Below are 17,053 nucleotides of genomic sequence, written 5' to 3'. Positions count from 1 at the left end.
CACTGTACAGATATGAGCTGATTATCTTTGTACACAGTAACCGTGATTTATTTGTAGTATATCATTTTCAATATGATTACAACACCAGAAATCAAAATAATATTATGCTGCCCACCCACCGTTTAAAACTTTATGCCAAACTCCACATTATATGGCTATGAAAATTTATAACAAAGTCAACGGAAGCGAATTGCTCAGCATAAATTTAGAATCACAGAAAAAGTCCTTGTATAAGAAACTAGTGCAGAAATGTTACTATTCAGTAGAAGAATTCATAAATGACAACCTGAAAATTTGAGCAAGAGGGAGCGAGTACTTAGGTCAGTTAATCTTAAAAGTTTGTTACTTTTGAAGAAAAATTATTAATTGCTTAATTAAGTAATTATTCCGTACTGTGTATTATGTTACTGGTGTTATAAGGAAAATTGTAAACCAGATTTTGTGTTTTGACGAGTCTCCTGTACTTTAAGTCAATGGCTTGAAATTGGAGTTATGAGACAATAACTACTACTTCTACTCCTACAGGGTTTATGTGTATGTTGAAAATTGGAATAAGGTAGAATATCTGAAACGGAATAATAGCTCAGGTGGTTACTTCTATTGCTCGTCATTAATTTGGTGAACATGTCTTATTGTTGCCTTTCTCGTTAAAGTGATCTTATGTATAGCTCACACGTGAACGACATTGTCTGTTTGACTTTGATCATTGGCGAAGAATGTTTGTACTTGTAGTTTGTACTTTGGGTGAAGGAAGCTAGTGATGTCTGTTGGAACGCTGTTCTTTGGTTGACGGAAGGAAGTGGTGTTCTATTTTGCGAGTTGAGTGACTGCAGGTAAGTTGCTTTGAATAATTGGCTTGTAGATTGACTTATTTTCAATAATTATGTCGGAGTTTATAATTTAGAAAAGCTAAGTTTTGTTTGTTAGTATTTCAAAATCTAGTAATGGAATGTTGATTTGACTGTAGGTGTTCTTTGGACCAGACACTTCCTTACCACGCGGTAACCACCAGAATGCAGAAGGTTTGTTTAGGTATAATTTTATTAATGAAAATTTATTTTTTACTGCTTTACTGAAGACTGATATCCATTTCATGTTGCAGCCAGCAAAGGAGCCGATTCCTTCCGTGCAGGTGTTCGGTAGAAAGGTATGAGATTCGTACTGTAGTCTTATTGTACTGTAACGTTGTGATATTTGTTACCCATCACTAACTACTTCGATTCATTCAAGCATATTACCTACCCTCGTCTTCGTAAAGTGTGGTTTTTGTTGGCGTGCGATTTAATGATTTCTGTAACACAATTCCTTTGGATAAGATAAATGAACTTTGTTACGTGAATGCTCCATTGACAACATTGTGTTGTTTCAGTTTGTCAATTGGTGGTTGAAGATTAGATGTATTTAGTGTGGGTAAAAATTTAAGATTGTAGTAGACTTTTTATTGGTGTTAACACTTGCTTCACAAGCTATTGTGATAAGTGATTATATGATAACTCTAGTTGAACGATTTGGATTATGTTATCCCCATGCTACTATTTCGCCTCCCCGTTTTTTTCCCACTTACATATCGCCAGTCAATATGCCTGTGATGTTAATATATCCCGAATATGACGTATATGTGAATTTTCAGTTCTTACTGAGGCTAAGAAACAAGGCTAAAATATGACTATTGAGCCAATGCAAAAGTTTTCATACGACTTTCTTTTTCAGAAAAGTGCAACTGCTGTTGCATATTGTAAAAGAGGAAATGGAAACTTGAGAGTAAATGGCAGGCCACTGGAGATGGTAGAGCCTCGTGTGCTGCAGTATAAACTTCAGGAACCAGTACTGCTGTTAGGAAAGGTACTAGTCATTAATTTGTTTTGGTCAAGTGTTGCTCGTGTAAATCTTTGTATGGGCTTCGTATAGTTAATTTTCCAATTCATTTAATGAAAGTTGATGGTCAAATTTTTTAATCCATATGCTGACTTGCTGTTTTAATTCATTCTAGCTCATTGACTCAACACTGTTATGGGCACACACAGTATTTTGTGTAATTATTGTAGGCCACATATGCTATACAACTTGAGTTGGAAATTAAAGTACAGATGGCCAATATATTACTGTTCGTGGATAAATCTTGTTTAGCATTGAATTCTGTTCGGAATTGTTGCGAGAAATGCTAGATTCCTTGATAGAATTGGTATATTTGCATTTCATATGTCCTGATTCGCGATATCAGTATATAGCAAATAAGACATGATCCCAGATGTTCAGTATGATTACCATAACAAATTTCTGTACCATATGATACTGTGCTCAATTCATTGAGTTGTATGTAATGTCTGTACTGTTTGGACTGTTATGTAGCAGAACTTCCTTTGGGTATTATATTCACTGTTATTGTAAATTCAGTGTATCAGCACCTGATCTAACCCAGTACTATAGTCAGGGTGTATATGTGGACAAGAAAAAGAATTCTCCAGTTTTTCCTGGATTTCCCAGTTAAAAAACACTTTCTCCCAGGTGGAAACACTTTCTCCATGTTAAGTAACAGTATATTTTCCCTCGGAACTGTAAAACTTATCAATGCTGTGAATGGTTTTTGTCTTACCCACGGGCATAGAATTTCTGGGCACTTAGAAAATGTAATTTAGGGAAAGGTTTTGGAAAGACCTTTGATCTGCAGGTGCAGGTGCACTGCACATTTTTGTATTATGAAAGTACAATTTCGAATTCTACCAAACACTGCATGTTACTTTCCAAAGCATTGAAATTGTGGTTGCAATGTGCTTCTGTAAGCCAGTCATAGCTCATGTCATGTGATCTTGCCAACTGATGACTGGATATTCAGAGCGTAAGGCATGTGATGTAGTCAGCCAATAGCAACATTACTTAATAGTGGGAGCACATAAACAAGAACGCAATGGTTCAAATTTATACATAGTGCTCTACAAGGAACACAAGGCTTTCACATACAATATTAATTTTCTTTGCACGTGTTGCATTTTGAGGTATATCGCACAAATGTGCTATTAAAATTTTTAGTCTTATATTGTAATAAAAGAAACAAGACATTTGAGGATACTCAAAGAGCATTGGAATTTTGTGAACTGTACTAAAACCTACACATTTAGAGTGCATACTTGAGTGCTCATGTGTATGCCACCAAACTATATTCAGGACAGTGGAAATTAAAATGTCCTGTGGTGCCTCTCCTGCTCCCAGTCGGCAAGTTTGACATCCTGCCCCTCCTAATAAAAAAAGAAGAAGAAGAAAGCTCGCAATTAATACCAGATGGGATTATTTATAATTGGGAGAAAAAGTGCTAGTGGTAAAATTTGCTATCTTAATTGCCTATTAGCTAATAACTTATTATTTTGTGTCATAAAATGAAATATACAATACATAAAACCAGTAAAGACAAGGCAGCTCTCTAATCTTGCTACAGCTTTACATGGTTTGCTTTCCTTAGTGTGAAAGAATCTGTTACCTCATCAGAGTTCGTCAAATGTTTTGCCACATGAAAAATCAAAATGTTGTCTAATAATGAAAAAGCTGTTAAAACAAATAGTATGCATGACTGGTGTGATTGCTTGTGCTAATTACGTCTATTTTGTCACTGCAAGAAATAAAATAGGCCTTCTAACATTGCAGAAATTGTTACCAAATAAATGACTGTTTGGCACAATTGGTTGTTTTTATAACAAGAGATAATATAATTTGTGAAGTATCAATGCATTCATTCAAGCATGGGGTCAACAGAAGCATGAATTCCACCTGTCTGCTTTGACCCATGACATAAGGGTGTTGTGTGTGTCGTCATTAAGACACTGAGTTTGTGAGTTGGTTGTGTTCGTAGATGTCTTGCTGTTTGATGGTGCCTGCCTCTCTCTCTCTCTCTCTCTCTCTCTCTCTCTCTCTCTCTCTCTCTCTTTGTGTGTGTGTGTGTGTGTGTGTGTGAGAGAGAGAGAGACCTACTTTACAGCCCCCAAAACTTGGTGGTAATTGTTTTTTTTTTTTTTTTTTTTTTTTTTTTTTTTTTTTTTTGTCTATTTTTCTCGAGTGGGAATGTTTCATGTATTTATTGTGCGTCGAATGTGTTTTAATTTACATAGGGATGTTTGAATTTTTGTGGTGCTGTGGTTTTGCTTCTGTTTTCGTAGTTGTAGGTGTTGGTTTTTTCCTATCAATAGTTGTGGTTGGCCTATATAGGTCAAGGGATGTCAGATTCCTGTAAACTTTGTAATTTTTTTTTTGTTAAATTTGTGTGTTTTGGGATAGTGGTGTGTTTTTTACTGTTATGTTTAGCTGTCTACTCCCTAAGAACCCCCCACCCAGTTTCTCGCAGTTGAGCTGCTAGTTTGTATTTTTGGAGGGAGATGTTATTGTCTTATAAGTATTTACATATTTTTTGCCATGTGTATGTAGTGAAGATGCTTAGAATAGCCATTTCTGCCATATTGATGTCATGGGTCAAAGCATATGGGTGGAATCGGACACTTCTGTACTCCTCAAGCATGAGACCGAAAAGCAGTTGTATGGTATTTTTATATAAATTTGGAATCATCATATTCTTCCTTAATTTGTGTGATGTCAGTTTCTTGTCATTCCTAGTTCTAACAATCTTGTCATCACCAATTCTGTAAATATTCCTGCCATTGTCTAAACTTATTTGCCAGTTAACCTCATCAACCCTGCCAGAATCACCTGTTTAGTTATCCCGTGATTATTCTCCGGTTAGGTGTTACATGTTCGTACAATGTCTTCCACACTACTTCCAGAATAGAACTTAAGCGGCTGCTAGCTCTATACGACTAGCACTTACTAGTATAGGGATCTGGCCAAAATTTGTCAATTTCATTTTCTTGTGTGCCCGCTCGTAACTGCTAAAAAGAATCTAATGTAAACAGTTGTGATTTCTCACTCATTGGAGGCAATTTGTTGTTATGAAGCATTGCATAATCTTCCTAAAGCCTTTGAGGCATTTTGCGGTTGACACACTTGTATGAGCACAGTGTTTTGTGGTATATGGTGCATTTCTTTTGCAATTTGTATTTTATTTTAGTTTTTTTCTCTCTCATTCTTGTTTCACTGCTGCAGTAGCGGAATACAGCAATATCCTTTGTTACAGTATCGGTTCTTAAGTCAAAATTAAAAAAAAAAAAATCCTGGAATTCTAAGAAATTTCCAGGTTTCTCCCGGTTGTCCCAGGTCATATACACCCTGATAGTACAATCCACAAATGATAGTGGTGTGTGCATGTCGAGGCATGGATGGGGGTTTGCGCATGTCGAGGCATGTGTGGGAATGTAATTGTTTACAATTTCATGCAACAGTTGTGTACATCCTGCAAATTCTCTTGCTTGCTTATGCAGAATTTATCGTGTTAGGATTAGAACTTGAAATTACGGCAAAGACACGTGTTTAATGAACAACTTTATTCATTTGAATCTCAACATATTGCTCACCACCACCATCAGGAATGACAACTCGCAACAAATGAAATATAAATTCACTAAACAATTTGATACAATCATATGTAATGCTTGCATTAGCTACAGCATTCAGAGCAGAGTGCTCAGAACACTACTGACGGCTCATTGTCTGTCCATGTATCCGTGATGTAAGGAGAACAAACATGTCCATGTATCCGTGATGTAAGGAGAACAAAACAAGACTAAAATCAACTGCCATCGTTCATGACTCCTGTTATAGGGCTTTGTTACTACAGTTCAGCTGCTGACGGCAGGTGGCTATGTTGCCAATATTACTACATGGCTGTTTGTTCTTGTGCTGTTTTGGTCACCTATCTGTGAATATTACACCCGAAAATTTCAGACCCATTGCAGTGCTCTACTACTGAAGTGGCAGAAAACACTAATAACCTTGGGGGATTGAAACACACTCTGTAATTAAAAAGAAAATTGGAAATATATATTGAGATAAGCCAATGATGTTTCATTGTCTTAGTGTATAGATGCATTTCTTACGTGCATTTTAGGGAGAAGAGTTGATTACAGTCGGAGTGTTGTCATTATCTGTATGTTGTCACTATCTTCACCATTGCTATTGCTGCTACATCCCCTTATCTTATTAACTTACCCATCCTTTCTTCCAGTACACCTTGTTGCCATATGCCTACTGAGATGTGCCATGTATATTTGGCAAACATGTTTCATTTTGTGGGAGTCATACTTCCCCATGCACTAAATTTGACATCTTTCAAATTAAACTTTTATTTTTGTTTACAATGTAAGATTTCACCTGAATGCCGTGATTTCTATTGCATTAAGAAGGCAGTGATGTGATGGAGGGTGCAACACTGTACAGTTTCTTCTAGGCAATTTTGTCAGTCTTGTAAATGATATTACAAGACTGCTGTGAAAGAGCACAAGTCTTGTAAATGATATTACATGACTTGTGCTCTTTCACTGTTTCCAGCAGTTCTGCCCTTCTCATTTATGTGTCAAATGAATCTATACAACCACTTCTCCTGCTGCTGCATGTAAGGCAAAGTATGAACTAAACAAATTTTGTTACCCGTTTCCCTGTGGTTGTCTCAAGATTTCTTTTCTGTAAAAAACCAACGAAGCATTCGGTACAAACTCACCAGCATGCTAAAGAATGAGCTGACTGCCATGTCCAATTGAAGTTGTCCGTCATGCTGTGTCATCAGTCCATGCAGTCTGGAATTACCAGTGTTTATTCATGTTTCATCCATCCAAACGATTTTGTGGGGTTTACGCTTCAATACTTTGCCCAGAAAATGGCATTTCCAGGAAATGTCCTGCTGCTCAAGCAGAACTCTTCGTTCAGAAAAGCTTCCTATTGGAAGGCTATCTTTTTCACCAGTGCTGAAGGAATAGATTTTTCCTTTGAAAGCGATTCACTACCTTCTAGTCAGAGCAGCAGCTTCTTCTGGGTTGGATATTCTTTCCACATTTAATGATCATATGTATGTTGCTTAATTGTGTCCCCTTGAAAATTATCCAGTTCTGTTATAGTTAGAAGCACACTCTTTGGTTTTCCCTGGCGCTGAAAGAGCAGCAGTTGGCTCCTGTAGATCTCCAGCACACCTTTCCCTTGTTATTTTCTTCACAGAAGTTATTGCAGTTTCCGAGCAACAGCTACTTGTTCAGACTTTTGACAACAGTATTAGTCCTGTTGTCCCTTTCCTCCCAAAAAGCATACGTAATGTATGAGCTTATGGGATTGGCTTTTTAATGTAGTGGTGCTGCCTACTTTCCTTCAGTGAGAGGAAGAGGCCATATCATATATGTTTGAAATTAACACCACCTTACCCTGCACATTTTACACAAGTTGAGTTGGTAACTCATGATCCGTGATAAACGAATATGGGGCAAGTGTGTTGCAGCCACTATGGAAGCAAGGCACCGTGTGCGACCTTGAGTGGTAGGGTTGCAATCTGGCACCATGGCAATGTTTACAAATTCCAGAGCTGGCATTGACGCTAGTGTCCCCTCCATACAGTGCACTCGGCATGCATGAGGTGTTGGGGACATTCTTGTAGTGGCTGACTACACGTGTGATCTACTTTGTGCAGGGACTCCTGAGAGTATAGAAATAGGAGAAATGATAAAAGGTAAGAGTTCTGTAGTTAAACTGGGAAGGTTGCATAAAAAAGGCATATAGCAGGTGAAGAATTAATTTATCACAAACTATGCATGACACATTTTGGAATTATTTCCATCTTCAGAAGTGGTCACTGCATGGGGAGCCATGTTGAATTTCGTCCTTTAGAACACACTATAATTATAAAGTAGAAAAAAGTCAAATGAATATGTAAAATTTTTTTTTGAAGATATTACCACTGTCTGGATAGTTGCAAACTTACTATCTATTTTCTAGTTTACACTACTCACAATTTAAGAAATAAGGGTACTGGAAAAATGAGAGGAGTTTGATAGCAAAACTCTATAATAAATGGCATTTCATTATTTAAACTGTAATAATTGATGCATGTGCTAATATTTGTTAGCCACCTTTTTACCAAATGAAAATGGATGCGCAATTAATGGAGTCTTCACTTACAATGGGTGCATGTTTTTGAAGGTAGAAAGTTTCACTTTCCTTGTGATTCAGAATATTTCTTTTAGATTTTCCCATTTAATTTCCAATATTCTTTTAGAAGACAGTAAAATTTTCTACTTACTATAGTCAGGGACATGTCGTACACGGTTTATGCACCCTGGGAATTTATTAGAATTCTGGGAATTTTGCAGTGTTTTGGCATTCAGTTAATTTTTGTAATTTTGGCCAGTAAGAGCTGATACTCCAAAAAAGAATTTTACTGTAGCCCACTACTGCAGAATAACAACAACAATAAAACATAAATGAGGGAATAACACCAAAATAAAACTAATTGCAAAGAAAATTCACCTTTTACAACAAAACACAGTGCGCAGACAAGTGGACAGCAAAATGGGCCCTAGTCTTTAGGCTGAAGACTGAAATACTTTTTAACAACAACTACTACTACTTTCGATTAGCGTGACATGACTGTTAATATTTCTAATAGGTCATGGGAAAATATTGTGAATGGTGGTTTGAGAAGTTACTTTCAAAATAAATTCCCTTTTATACAAGAATTATGTTGTGTGAATGTGAAATGAATTTCTGGATATACTTGGTTGTAGGATACCACAGTCTGCTATGAGGTGTGGTGTGCCATGTCATAATGTCATTGAGCTGTGGTGTTTTGCACTGGAAGTGAATTGTTGTGGAGGGCACAGTGTATAAATTGGTGTGCTCTCACGGTTTAACTGTGTGGTATTGATAGTGTGTGTGTGTGTGTGTGTGTGTGTGTGTGTGTGTGTGTGTGTGTGTGTGTGTCATGTGGAGCGTACGAAATTGTGGTGGCACAATGGAATATACTGTGCAAATGTTGTCTTATAAAGGAGAATGCCATAAAATTTAAACTGTTCTTTTAGGTCTGCATAACTACTAAGTAGGTGGATCAAGGTTTTAATTGTGGGAGAAGGTAGGTGGAGCAGTGTTTATTAATAAATTGAATGTGTGACTGTTATTAATAGACATTGATCCACATATCTTTTCCCATGATCAATTAAAACATTGGTTCCTCTACCTTGTCCCATGATTTAATTAAAAATCGTTGGTCCACTTATAACATTTACCGGAAACTATTTTCTTGTAGGTTCTGCCGTCTTGTCCTATCAGACGCATCATTCATTGTGTTGACTTACCATCATTTAATGCACAGGCAGTTACCAAATGCAGCATGCAGCACAGAAACTGCCAACACCATAAGTGCACTTTCACACTGGGCTGTAGTTGTGGGGCAAGATTATTGGTGTTGTGTACTTCAAGGTGTGTAGGTGAATAGGAGATTGGTATACCAACTTTTGTAGTTGTGGGGTGGAGGTTCATTGTTGTCATGGCCTAGGTTTGAGCTATATAGGTTGAACTGAGGATTGGCACACCATAATATTATGGTGTGTTTTGTATAGTTTTGTTAGGTTTTATTTTTTGGCATTCCAGTGTTTTGTTTTTTGAAGAACCTTGTCTAGAATGGTGTTTTTTCTTATCAAATTTTTAGATTGTATCCACCCAAAAACCCCTTCCCCAAAGGTCGTCCCTCTAATTTCATTGGGTTTTGTCAGTGTCTGATTTGCACAGCATTTGTATTTTTGAGCGTTGTGATGATGCTTTGGTAGCCATGTTGGATAATAGCAGTTTTCGGTGTGTTGGTGATGTCATTGGTCAGACCAGGCTGGTGGCATCCGTCTCTACTAATCCCAAATTTCTCAACACTTTGAGGACTAGACACTTCGAAAAATTTCAGGCCCAGACAATAAGCCATTTATGCAATATATTTTAAAATGTAACACGCTAAAGACAAAGATTCAGGGTTCAGTTCTTTCAAAGATTATTAATTTTGCTGTAACGATGGTTAAAAGTATAGTTATCCTTCAAAATAAGTCCGAGGTGAGTTCCTGAGCAACCTAACACGTAATTGTTTTTTTTAAAAAAATTGTATTCAGCCAGGTTAGCTACGATATGTTCAGTGTGCAACAGTGAAATTTAAAATTGTGCTTGAGAGATATTCAGCTGCTGCAGTTTAAGCTGTGCTGGTAGGATCCTGCCTAACCTCACCCTTGGAAAAAACAGCCAAAATAATTTTTTGGCGATCAATATTAAACATGAAAGCTTAGCTTCTCTTGTAGCTATACTGTATGTAAATTAATTTAAATCATTAACGTTTCCTATTTGTATGTTCGCACTACAGAACACTGATGTTGCTATTGGCTGACTACATCGCATGTCTTATGTTCTCAATGCCTGCTGTCCTTGGCTGTTGAGATCATGCAACGGAATGTGATTGGCTGACAAAATTGCATTGTGCAGTGCAGTCCAGATTTCAGTGCTTTGGAAGCTACCATGTGGAAACTACCATGCTGTATTCAGTGGAATTCTTAGTTCACTTCCATAGTACTAAATATGCACTGTAAATGTTGCCACACACATATACAAAACACATTGCTTTTTGCTGGGTTCATTTCATTAAGTGCCAGGAAGTTTTACACCAGTGTACAAAACCAAGCCAGTCAAAGGTTTGATAAGTTTCACAGGTCTGAGGGAAAGTGAATTTTTTAGTTAACATGGGAAAAATGTATTTTCACCTGGGAAAAGTGTACTTTTAACAGGGAAATCTGAGAGTTTTTTTCTTGTCCATGTGTACACCATGTTAGAGGTCGAGAGCTACTGGTGTGGTAGTAAGCAGTATCATTTCAAGATCTGGTGTGACACTTTTAGGGATAACCAAAGGTTCCAGTGCCACCCACCAGCTCTGACCCCTCGCTTCATGAAGATGGACATACATATTTCAAACTTACACAATATGGCAACCATGACATAGTGCATTACACATGCTTACAGAAACAAATACGAAAAATGTTAATTGCGTGAATAACATGAAACTAACAAAACAATGGTATTAGTGGGTTTTCAGTGGAGACAAACTAAGTATATGACAATCCTAATAATGAAGACAGTAAAAAATCAAGCAAACAAAATCCTCAGCATTTGACAAACTGTCAATAAAAAACCTAAAAAAACTGTTTGATAGTTCATAGATTTTGCTTGACCTATATTGCTCAATTGTTATGCCTGGTACTGTGAATCCCCACACAGATCCAAAAATTGGTACCAGAAATTTCACTTCGTAACATGCCCGGGGTACAAATGGGTGGGAACCCTGAAACTGTTTTCTCTTGCCGCTTCTTGACTGCGCCCTATCCACACCATGTACCTGATAATTTCGTGGCGGTCGTACTGTTCTGCCCCACACTGCTGGTGGCTTGCTTGAAATTATCTATCGAAATATGCAAGTGGGTTTAGGGGAGCCGCTCAATGTTAAAACACAACACTGACTTACGTATGGTATGAACAACTATATTCTGAGACGATAAGAATTAACATGTTGCACTGTTTACACTCGTAAGTCATAAATGTTTATCCCAGTTGACAATCTTGATGATTATCTTGTCCACAATATCACTTGGACGAGCATACACTTAACAGACACGACGCGGGTGAAATTACTTCTTGACGCACTTTCCTCTGAATCATTTGCATATTTTATCACTTTACTGTAATATCACTTGTAGCAACACTACCCTCAACACAAGATAAGTTCCGTGTCCTGTGCTCGATTATGCGTACGTGGCTACCCGCAAAGATACTCCGCAACCAAACCAGCGATATGATGGTACGCTTAAAACTTGACTATATAGCTTAAACAAAATTGAAAAAAACCGCACACCGCTTGGCAAATCCAATGGCAAACACTTCACTTGATCTGTGGTATAACACCAAAACCTGCTTACATACTTGACACTGCAAACCTAACCTCACAGATTTAGGTAAAATGCCACTCTAACTTCCAATCCCAAGTCGGAATAATTACCTACAATTGACAGAACCCAAAAATTCGTTAATAATTGCATTAATACCATTTTTGAGAAAGAAGGAACACAATTAAGTTTTGTAGTCCCTAGTCTAAAATATACCTTCTCTACAACTGTGGCACTATTACAGTTGGCAATTGGATTGAACTACTGAAGGAAATTGCTTCTGGTCAAGATATCCCTCATTGTGGCATACTGTGACCTTCTTGTTAACTTTGTCATACCAATAACTAACAGAGGAACCAAAATTAAGTCTCCAACAGTAAGCAACACACCACACTAATAATTACAAACTCCCTAAACATATCTTTCCCGTAACCGGCAACACAGAAGGAAAAAACTCGCTAACAAACAGCCACAAACACTTCCAGTATTTTCACAAACAGCAGTAATTGAGTCCAGTGAATCACTAATATCACTTCACCACACAATTTGGAAACACAAATATCCCATATTAGAGCACCTTAACATGCCCTCCACAAACATTGTCCATTTCAAATATACTGTATGATGTCCCATGACAGGTCAAAGCAGATGGGTGCCACTGTAAACTTAGGTTGGCCCTTTTCATTTGCTCCTATAGTCAGTAGTAGTTGCCAGATATAATACTTAGTAAGTACTGACTGCTTTGTTAACTCTTGTTATTCTAACATTTGTAGCAGTATGCCTAAGTGTTCTTCCCTCCAGTTAACTTTTGCAAATCATGAACTGTAATAAATTGTATTGATGTTAGTGCTGATGGCAATTTAAATTGCCACAGAAATTTAACTTGATATCAAATTGTAATACCTGTTATTATTTTCTCTTATACCTGTTAGTACTTGTTTAATGAAATGATTTAATCTAGTGGAATATTATCTTGATTCAGTAAATTTCATGCAATGATATAGTGTACAGAGATTGTTCTAACAATTCCATTTTTTGTAAGTTGCTGTTCTCATTGTCACAGGAGCGTTTTTCCGGAGTTGATATCAGAGTTCGTGTAAACGGAGGTGGCCATGTTGCACAGATTTATGCTATTCGTCAAGCCATTTCAAAAGCTCTTGTTTCGTACTACCAGAAATGTAAGTATGCTGTCTTTAATTTTGCAATATGTGGGATAAGGAATTTCCTGTTTGTGTGAGAGACCGGGGTATTACCATTCAGGTTTAGAAATTCTAGGCATATGGTCACAGAAATACCTACAAAGTTATGGGGAATAAAGGGCAAAAGCAGTTCTGTAGTAGGAATCAAATGTTAGTGTGTTGCATTAAAACAAAGTATCAGATGTGGAGGGGGACGGGCACAAGTGGTGAGTTGCTGGGCAGTTAGTGTCAGTTGTGTAGCTTCAAACTCTTCGCTTCAGTTGTAATAGTCATCCAGAGATCTAGAAGTACGAACAGATCATTATCTGGTGTCTGTTGTAGCTATTGGACACGTCATGTACAAACTCGATCCGGTAGTAGTGAGGTACTTTTTGAAAGGATGAATGATGTTCAGGTTGTTTGTTGTATGTTTCAAGTGTTGAATTAATCGTGCCAAAGAATCAAAAGTCCCACAGAGTTATTAAAAACCATGTTTTGTGGGTTCATGCTTGTGTATGTTCTTGTTTCGTGATTACATGCCTGCAAGGGAAAGCACTGCCCTGTGTACTGAAAAAATTAAACAATTCCTTTGCACAAGGAAGTACAATGCAGTTTTACTACCAGCATAATTTTTTTTTTTTGTGAGAAATTAGCATTGACAGTTTGACTCAACCAGATGGTTACATTGCCAAATGTGGCTTGTGGCACATCATGTCTGTTTGCTACTAGTTGCATTCTGTAGAGGCAAATTTGTATGCATAAATTTATTTATGGGTATTAGTTTTACATATAAACTCCAAAAATTGAAAAGTAGTATTCAGTATATTATATAATTTAATATGTTGAAGTTATTTGTAGTACTTCATAGTAGAAATGCAAACCTTTTGCTATATTGTCTAAAACTTGCAGTTTCTCTTTTTGAATTTCATGTATTGTGAATATTGATTTATGTAAAATCTTGATTTGCCAGTATCACTTGTACGAAAGTCAATAACTAGTTTTGACTGTAACTGGTCATCTTCCGATTAAAATATACATAGCAGTGTCTAAGATAAGAGTATACTACGTCAATAGGGTGTTCATGATGCAAGGGAATGTCAACTTCGAGCTCATATAACTAAAGTGAGTAATTCGTAAGTACAACAAGCACTGTCATTGTGCACTCGGTGACAAATACAATGGCCACACTGACTGGTGACAGTCAGTTTCTATGAGGTGCTCGCAGTTTATGTATGTCCACCTCACAGAAACTGACTCGGTCATCAGACAGCATGGCTATTTTGAGTGTACAATGACAGTGCTTGTCTGTTATAAGTAAGAGTTTAAATGACAAGTGCCCTCTTACCTTAGGCTCTGCTGTGTATACTTTGATCTGAAGATGACAGGTAATGGTTAAGCTTATTATCAGTTTGTGTCTGTACTGTACTGTACAGGTAACTAAAAATTTTATCAACAATTTATTCTACAGTGACACAATAATTAGTATATTGTGTTACAAGGTGGTGATCAGTCCATGGCATGCTCTTCTCTTAAATTCCAGTGTGTTGCAGTTACAGTAATGGGGAAACATCACTTAAATTACTGTTGTAATCTGATTTCTGATTTTCTCTTCTGCACTACCAGAGCAGTTATCTGTCCCAGGTGTGGAATTATATATTTTTCTTGCAGTGGTCCATAGTGCCTTTATTTTTGGGTGCCACTTATGGCACATTTACGTCTACACTGTAAACCATCGTGAGGTGCATAGCAGAGTGTACATTCCATTATGCCAGTTATTAGGGTTTCTTCCTGTCCCATTCACATGTACAGTGTGGGAAGATAATTGTTTGATTGCCTGTGTGTGTGTGTGTGTGTGTGTGTGTGGTAATTATTCTAGTCTTATGATTCATATGTTAGTGATACATAGGGGGTTGTTTTATATTCCTAGGGTCATCATTTAAAGCCAGTTCTTGGAACTTTTAACAGACTCTCAGGATAGATGTAAACTATGTTAGCGCCTTCCAGATCGTTCGTTCGTTATCTCTGTGACACTCTCCCACGGATTAAACAAACCTGTGACCATTTGTGCTGCCCTCCTCTGTATACATTCAGTATGTGCTGTTAGGCTCTTGTATGGCCCCCACACACAAGAGTAATATTCTAGGACCGGTCACATGCAATCTCTTCTGCACTTCCCCAGTATTCAACCAGTAAACCGAAGTGTACCACCTGCTCTAACCACGACTGATCCTAAGTGATCATTCAGTTTCATAGCCATACAAAGTGCTACACTCCGGTATTTGTATTAGATAGATGACTAATTCCAACAGTGACTCACTGATTTTATAATCATAGGATACTACGTTTTTTTGTTGCCAATCTCTGCACTGCTTGCAATCTTATCAAGGTTTGGCTATATATTTATGCAGCTTCTTTAAGATAATACATCATTATGGATAACTACATCATCTGCAAAAAGCTTGATTTTACTATTATGTGTAAAATCATTAATATACAGCATGAACAACAGGGGTTTCAGCACACTGTCCTGGGTTACATCTGACGATGATTCTTCATCTGAGATAACATGTTTGGCCCTACCTACCAAAAAGTTCAGTCCAGTAACAAATTTCACCTCATAACCCATATGATCGTTCTTTTGATAGCAAGTGTAGGTGCTGTACTGAGTCACATGCTTTTTGGAAATCAGGAAAAACTGCATCTATCTGGTTGCCTTCATCCAAAGCTTTCAGTATGTCATGGGCGAAAAGTGAGTGTTGGGTTTCACATGATGATGGGTGTTTTCGAAATGCTGGTTGACATTGAGAAGGGCATTCTGTTCAAGATACCTCATTATGTGGAGCTCAAAATATGTTCAAAGATTCTACAATAAATCAATGTCAAGGATATTGGACGGTGGTTTTGTGGATCACTTCTACTACCCTTCTTGTAGGTCACACCAAATGCAAATTCATAGGGGCTCCTACTTTGCACTGCAAACTTAAAGAATTTCTTGCAGTAGTTTAGCTAATACCGAAATATCACAATAACTATGACCATTAACGAAATGATAGGTAATACATTGTGAAGCTGAGGAATGAATCTCTAAGATGTGCGAGACTGAGTTTATTATGGAATAGTTTCTTTAAAATTGTTTGAGAATTACTGCAGATCAGCCAGCTTGCGCAGCTGACAGATTACGCGCTGAGTAGGCCTGGCGTTATCATTGCCTGCTGATGCATTCTGCGCACGCTGGCAACTGCACTTCCCTCCACCTGCTCCGTACTGAACTGTCAAAAGTTGCAACTAATTTTAAATGCGCTGTAGTTAGACTGATGTACATGGAATTGCAAAATAATGTCCTTGTAGTGTTGTAGTATTTATTATAGTGAAACATCAGAGGCAAAGCAAATCAATATTCTAGTTTTTAAGTATATAAATGGTTCTGTTTGTATAAAATTAGTGTTCATTGTTAAATGATTTATTATGATTTTAATAAATATGGCATTTAATTTTCAGATGTAGACGAAGCGTCTAAGAAAGAGATAAAGGATATTTTGATCCAGTATGACAGAACTCTCTTGGTAGCTGACCCAAGGCGTTGCGAGCCCAAGAAGTTCGGTGGACCAGGTGCCCGTGCAAGATACCAGAAATCATACCGTTAAAGTGTATAGTCTCTTATTAATAAACATTCTTTGAAAACAGGGTCTCATTTATTTCACCTTGGAAATTATTCCAATTTTTATGCAGTTATTTTATGTATTAATGGAACACAAACCAAATTATATCGTTGTATCCATCAAATATTTTGTAACACAAATATTGTTTGCTGATTTAGTGTTGCCCTGTGTGCATTTAAAACAAATTGTTCAAAAGATAGGCAAGCAATTAACATCTTTCACCATATGAGGCCTAGAAATTTTTTAACTTCCTTTAAGAAAGTAAATTTTTAACTATTCACTATGGTCATAAGAAAATACAATTTTGGTGCATGCTGGTAGTTAAAGATTCAGAAGATATTGGTGTTGAATAGGTTCTTTCACTGATCAGGGTGATAAGGACACTAACTTCCATTGATAA

At 37.2% G+C, this 17,053-nt stretch overlaps 1 protein-coding gene across 1 annotated transcript; it reads left to right on the top strand.

The window, feature by feature from the left end:
* The first annotated feature begins 740 nt into the window (after positions 1 to 740).
* Positions 741 to 16,677, top strand: LOC124622428 (40S ribosomal protein S16). The gene is made up of 6 exons (XM_047148122.1): positions 741 to 833; positions 968 to 1,022; positions 1,103 to 1,147; positions 1,711 to 1,842; positions 12,880 to 12,994; positions 16,493 to 16,677. The coding sequence occupies exons 2-6, from the start codon at positions 1,014 to 1,016 to the stop codon at positions 16,636 to 16,638; spliced, it is 447 nt and encodes a 148-aa protein (XP_047004078.1). The 5' UTR covers positions 741 to 833; positions 968 to 1,013; the 3' UTR covers positions 16,639 to 16,677.
* Positions 16,678 to 17,053: the final 376 nt, after the last annotated feature.

The sequence above is a fragment of the Schistocerca americana genome, chromosome 7 (genome assembly GCF_021461395.2).
Source record: "Schistocerca americana isolate TAMUIC-IGC-003095 chromosome 7, iqSchAmer2.1, whole genome shotgun sequence".
Taxonomy (NCBI): Eukaryota; Metazoa; Arthropoda; class Insecta; order Orthoptera; family Acrididae; genus Schistocerca; species Schistocerca americana.
The sequence above is the reverse complement of the archived record's forward strand: the minus strand, read 5'-3'. Positions and strand labels throughout refer to the sequence as shown.